Source organism: Limulus polyphemus, unplaced genomic scaffold (assembly GCF_000517525.1).
Source record: "Limulus polyphemus unplaced genomic scaffold, Limulus_polyphemus-2.1.2 Scaffold4281, whole genome shotgun sequence".
Classification (NCBI taxonomy): domain Eukaryota; kingdom Metazoa; phylum Arthropoda; class Merostomata; order Xiphosura; family Limulidae; genus Limulus; species Limulus polyphemus.
Window position 1 is genome coordinate 5459 of NW_013669891.1, and position 6216 is coordinate 11674.

General features: G+C 29.8%; 1 protein-coding gene across 2 annotated transcripts in view; it reads left to right on the forward strand.

The window, feature by feature from the left end:
* Window positions 1–6216, forward strand: part of LOC106470906 (anaphase-promoting complex subunit 1-like) — an 86218-nt gene that overhangs the window by 5147 nt on the left and 74855 nt on the right. Inside the window, exons 6-7 of one of the 2 annotated variants that reach the window (XM_022399540.1) lie at window positions 1319–1389; window positions 5102–5333. In XM_022399540.1, the coding sequence (XP_022255248.1) occupies window positions 1319–1389; window positions 5102–5333 (303 nt within the window). Of the gene's footprint in view, window positions 1–1318; window positions 1390–5101; window positions 5334–6216 lie in introns of those variants that run through there. The other variant, XM_022399541.1, reaches the window with a different exon arrangement.

Consider the following 6216-nt stretch of genomic DNA (forward strand, 5'->3'; position numbering starts at 1 on the left):
AATAAACCAGTTTTATTAAGTAAAGAACTTGTGTCGCAAGTTTCGTCGGAACGAAGTTACCGAAAGTTAATTAACAAACGGAGACGTAACAGTATATTAATAATATAGATCTAGGGGCCTAGAGCTATGTATATATATGATCTAACCTTAGGTATAATAATAATAGATTAACGTAATTATTTAGATAAGAATCTGTAGAAAAAGCGTTCATACGCTGGCTAATAATTCAGCACAGATTTGCACTCACACGTAGGCCTAGGACGCTTGGCCTATAGTAGATGATATAACTAAGTTAGATCTAATAATAATAATTTAGATAAGATCATAAGAATCTGTATGAAAAAACACTTACCTGCTGGCAAATGATTCATCAGAGATCTAGTAGACCTAGTCCGCCTAGCCTGCTAGTAAAGTTGCGTTGTAAACACGAGTACTTGTAAGTTGTAACGTTATTATCAGGCCTATACATATGATTGTTAACAACCGGTTCGTGGAGGTCATTAAATTCTAAGAACAGGTTCGCACGAACCGGTGCGAACCGGCTGAATCCCACCATTGTGTGTGTGTGTATTTGCATTCTTCTTCTTTTGCTCACAGACTGTTAGTCACAGTTACAACAATAGTCTTCAATTGCACTTGTCCATTCATAAAATTTCCACTTTAACTCAATTTAGAAGATATGAGTTTCAAGTCCATTAATAAAAATATACATTTCAGGTCCATCCATAAGATCTAAGTTTATAAAGTCCATGTGTGAGGCAAATATATTTTTTAACGTAATTGATCCAATGAATAAAATGATAGACCATTTTTAAGATTTGAGGATAGTAAGTATTATCAACAGAACAAAATTGATAATGGGTAAGATTTGAAGATTATAAGAATTTTAGCACACAACAGTGTGAGGATAGTAAAGCATTATTTACACATATAAAAGTTGATAAAGTACACCTGAAGATTTGATTATAGTAAATAGTACTAACACAAACAAAAGTTGGTAATTATAACCTTGACATGTGAGTAGAGTAATTAATACTAACACATGTATAAAAGGTGATAAGTATAGTAAAGAGTACTAATAAATATAAAAGTTGATAAAGATAACTTTATTGTTAAAGGGCAGTAAAGAGTACTAACCCATATACACTTTGATAAAAATGACCTTAAGATTTGAGGATAATAAGCATTAACAATATGTAAAGAGCTGTTGAGTTATTCCACTAAACTTTATGTTCCAATACATCATAAACTTCATTCTCTGAGAGAAAATAGATCTTAATGTTTCTTGCTATACATAATACCTGGTTTTCTTTCCTAGGTTTCTAAGATGTGGGAAACATGCTTTGGACTGGTGTTTGAACGTTCATTGTCAAGCACAGATACACAGAGGTGAGGAAACAATTTGGGTTATTGTCTGTTTACTCTGGTAGAAAGATAAAAGACCTTAATAATGTTGTTTTTTAACTTGGGCAGGAAGATGTTATCTCTTGAACTTCTCTATATGGGCTTGGTCATTTTGACCAACCTTGTAACTACCATGTATCTTCACAAAATATGGAAGAGTTTTAGTAGATGATACAAACCTTCTGTGCATAAAAATCAGATTTTTAATTAAATCTTTCCACTAAAAATTAATCTAATTTTATGGAGTCGTATTCTGACTCAGAATGTGACTAGACTTGAGTACAATGTGATTTTCATGCTAAGGCTAAAAATTCTTTTTTGTCATCTTATGGTTCTCACAATTTAGTTGCATAACCTCTAGAAGCTCCCAGATGATTACCTCAGACTTGTAACAGTTTACACCTGTTTTTATTTTATTATTTTATTGATCTTTGAACATATCTAGCAACTAAATGTGTATAACAAAGCTAGAAATATCCAGTGAGCAAATAGCTCAAGTTGGGGTAAAATAATGTGTTGAATTATGTATCATGTGTAGCTCACATGCATACCTTGCTGAGAATTTTTCTATTCAATTTGTTTTCATTTATGTTTTCATATCTAACCTAATAAGTTACTTTTATAACAATAAATAAAAAAAATATTCATAAAAACATGAAATTTATTATATAAGTGTGGGTCTTGTACTTTTAGCGCTGTTGAAGTATTGATAAAAGTTAACCCTAATTTTTGGTGGGGTTATTGTTACTGTTTTATTAAATTTAAATTTTTTAAAAATTTTCAGTTTAGAACACAATGATAACAAACAAAGAATACAATGTCCTATAAATATTATAATTTAACTGATAAGCTATATGTGTGTTAAAATATTTCCCTTACTTAGTCACAGTGAACTCAAAAAAGGAATCTGTAGGACAATTAATACAAAAGCTGTCATCAGAATGAACTAGACTGCTACATAATTTGGTAAATTAAAATCTTCTCTTTCTATTGGTTTTTGAAAGACTGTGGGCTAGAAAGGTGTGGCATGCAAGTTTGACTTTCTGGTTTAAATCTTTTTAAATCAAGATGAGTGGAGACTATGTAATTTGTCTTGAAGCTCAAATAGGAGTAGAAAGAATATCTAAGGTTGGTAATTCGGAACAAGGAAGTGTCATGTTACGGACAAAAATGAGAAATTGAAACTTGTGTATTGTTAAAATTTGAATTGTAAACTACATTTTAATGCCAAATTTATTGATATACATTGAAAATAAAGTGGTTTAATTAAATTTTGAAGGTAACTTTTTAAAGATGTCATGAAATCTGTACTTTGAACCACCAATGCCCAGAAGGTTAATTTTGTCTCTTAACTCTGTCAGAATGATAGGAGAGGTGTAGCTATATTGTTTCTTAACCATATGTGTATAACAGGGCCAAATTATGAATGTTAAGACCTTTGAAGTTACATTCAGAATTTCATTAAACTCCTTTAAAATCAATGTATGTTGGCAAAATTAGCATCAAAACATAGTTAACTCTATCACCATTGGCATCCTTTACTGCACATGGCACAAGGTTTTAGTGACTTACATTCAAAGTTTAATTAAACTACTTTTTGTTTATGTTATACCAATTAGTATAGCATAAAATCATAGCTAATAATCCATATTTTAATAGTATATAAGTTTGAAATTCTTACTTTTATAAGGCAATATTTTAACAAATCCTGAATTTCCCCTAGTATGAGAAATGTGACCTATTTTCTTTAGGCATCCCCTTTGCTCTTATTTTATTCACCACTTCTCCAATAAGTATGAAATTTAACATAAATTATTCATATACAATCATCATTGCTCAGACAAACCATAATTTTTATAACCTTCAATCTTGTTTGGTTACAGAGCCATCAAATAGAAAATCAGACCCCTCTTGACACACCCACCTGGCACATCCTCTCTTTCAGGATTTGTTAATAGTTATTTTTACTCTTTACCCTTAATACTGTATTATGTATAACCAATAGAAAGGCAAGATTTTCATCTATAAAATGACTTATAGTTTGTTGTTTTCTAAGCAGATAATTGTCATTTTCTCTGTTAGTACAAGCTTTATTTCCATGGGAAAGATAATGACTAGCTTGGATGAAATTGTTACGACTCTTGTCGTACAGTTAGAAAGCCAGAAAAATTTTGATGGTTAGGAGAAATTGTCTGCTTTTTGCTTGTTATTATTCTATGTTCTTTGGTACATTATTTGATTAAATAAAAATTATTTAGTGTGTTACTGCTGTTAGTATAAGAAAAGTAGAGTTAAGTGTTATTGACAGTCAACAGCAAAAAAAAAGAAGACCCAGGTAAGTACTTTATTTCTTTTTTTCATGTTTATACTTTATTTATTGTTATAAAAGTGACTAAAATATAAAAGTAGGGATCTCTGTAGGTAAGGTAAGATTAGGTAAAATATATATAATATGATTAAAATGTTTCATGAAGCACTCACGCAAGTAGCTTGTGAATAATGTAATTTAATAACATAACCTAACGTGAGCTCCACATTCCCCAAGTAATTTACAACTTATAATGGCATGAAAAGTAGTAGTTAGACATGGTGTACTGTTATGAGTTTAAAGCTACTTAGGATAAAGAATGTAGTTTCATGTTACAATTTGAAGTCATTGTAGAAATAAAAAAAAAGGGTAATTTATATTTATTTCGATTTTTATTTGGTTGTTATGAGGTCGATCAAATTGATCAACATATAGAGTTAGGGTAGACAAAATAACAGATAAAATGAAAAGTTTTAGTGGAAACAAACATTTTAAATGTGTTTAGGAGGTTTTAGAGAATACACAAATCAAATCTGAGATTTTTGAGATGAAGAAAAGTATTTTTACTCTTAACACAAAAATCACTTTCCATGTGGACTGGTAAAAAAAATGCTCAATATATTCACTGACAAATCTTTTTTTTAGCTTATTAAGAATAATTTACTAAAAATGATTTTTTTTATATGTGAAAGACTTACAGTGTTTACTGAAAGTCTGCCAAATATTGTGAAGATATACATACTTTATTAAAAGTTAGTAGTATCATCAAAACTATAAAGACTTTAAATGAATACAGAGAGGTCACGTGGTCGGTCAAGTTGACGGAGCCTATGTTGAAAGAGTTACTACTTCAAACTTTAATATTATGTAAATTTTAATACCCATCTTCTGAAATATTACTGTAAAACGTTTTCTATAAACTAAAAATGGTAATATAAAATGGAAACTTTTAGTATTTTAACAATTTCTACTAAAAGTTATGTTCAAAACCAAGCAAATAAAATATAAGATAATGTAAAATGTACTTATACATTAGTGAAGACAATCTTGTATAACAAAGTGTCTATAAATCAATACATGTGAGACTAAATCTGTAATGCTTAGAATCCATTGAATCATCATCATTTGGACACCGTTCATTGCTTACAGTGTTTTTGTCCATAATTAAATAGCTGCTGATGCTAATTTCCATTTATTCAACATTTCAACTCTACGATTAAGGACTAAAAGTGTATACAGGTTTTTATAAAATGTTTGAACAAATAACATTTATATTTTTTCCTGCTCTTTATGTTTAATTTTTTTCATGTATTTTATACTTGTGTATTATATAAGACAATTGTTTTAGTTATATAATTAGTTGTGTACAGTTTATTTGTGTGGTTACAGTGAAGCAGGCGAATTGCTACCACGTCTATTCAGCATGCTTCATCCCCTTGATGAAGTTGCTCCTGTAGTACTGAAAACAAGAGGACCTTCGTCTTCTTTGTATAAGCTTAGTTACTCCTGCACTCAAGATGATGTGGTAGTTTTTACCTGTAGAAACCCTTCTCTTCTTGTGATGTTTCACAACTTGGATGGAGTCCACAGTGTCTGGAAAATACGTAAAACAACATCGGAGGTGAAGAATCATTCATGTTTTCTACTCCAATGATAAGATTTATTAAAATGAATATATTGTTATATGAAAACTAAAACATTAAATTCAGCAAAATGCAATTTTAAGATTGCAAGCTAGTATGAAATCAGTTGAATATACTGAACAATTATTGATTGGTTATGAGGGCAACAAATGATATGTTGACCAGAATTACCAGTCAGTAATTATTTTATTCTTCTTATGTTTTCAGTTTGACTAAAATATGATGAATTAGCATTGTCATATAGTATATTTAGTCCACATCCCAATTAGTATTGTCATATAGTACATTTAGTCCACATCCCCAGGCCAATCTGAAAACCTTAGTTTAACATCTTATTGAATATTTTGATCTCATTTTCAGAATCAGTAATAAATCAATAAGATTTAGAAGTTGTTTAATATTCAAAATATAACAGCCCATCATCACGTGATCATACCAATAAACGTATAAAGGATGCATCTGTCTGTTTGTAGCATAATATTTGCCTAGATTTTTGTGAGATTTCTGATGTTATTTGCATATTAAACCTAAATGAATCAGCATGTTTTCACTGTGCTGCAAAATTCTGCAGCTCTTTATCTATGAGTAACTAACGTCTTACACCAGAAGGTACGTTCGCAAATTAATTTTACAGGTTTTACCCCTTTCCCCCCACGTATCCTTTACTATGCATCACAGAAAGTTTGTGTCTTACATTCAAAATCTTATTAAACCACTTTTTGTTTATGTTATACCAATTAGTATAGCATCAAATATTAGCTAATAATTCATATTTTAATAGTATATAAGTTTTAAGTTCTTAATTTTATAAAGAAATATTTTAAAAAATCCTTAACTTCCCCTAGTGTTACATAGTAACAC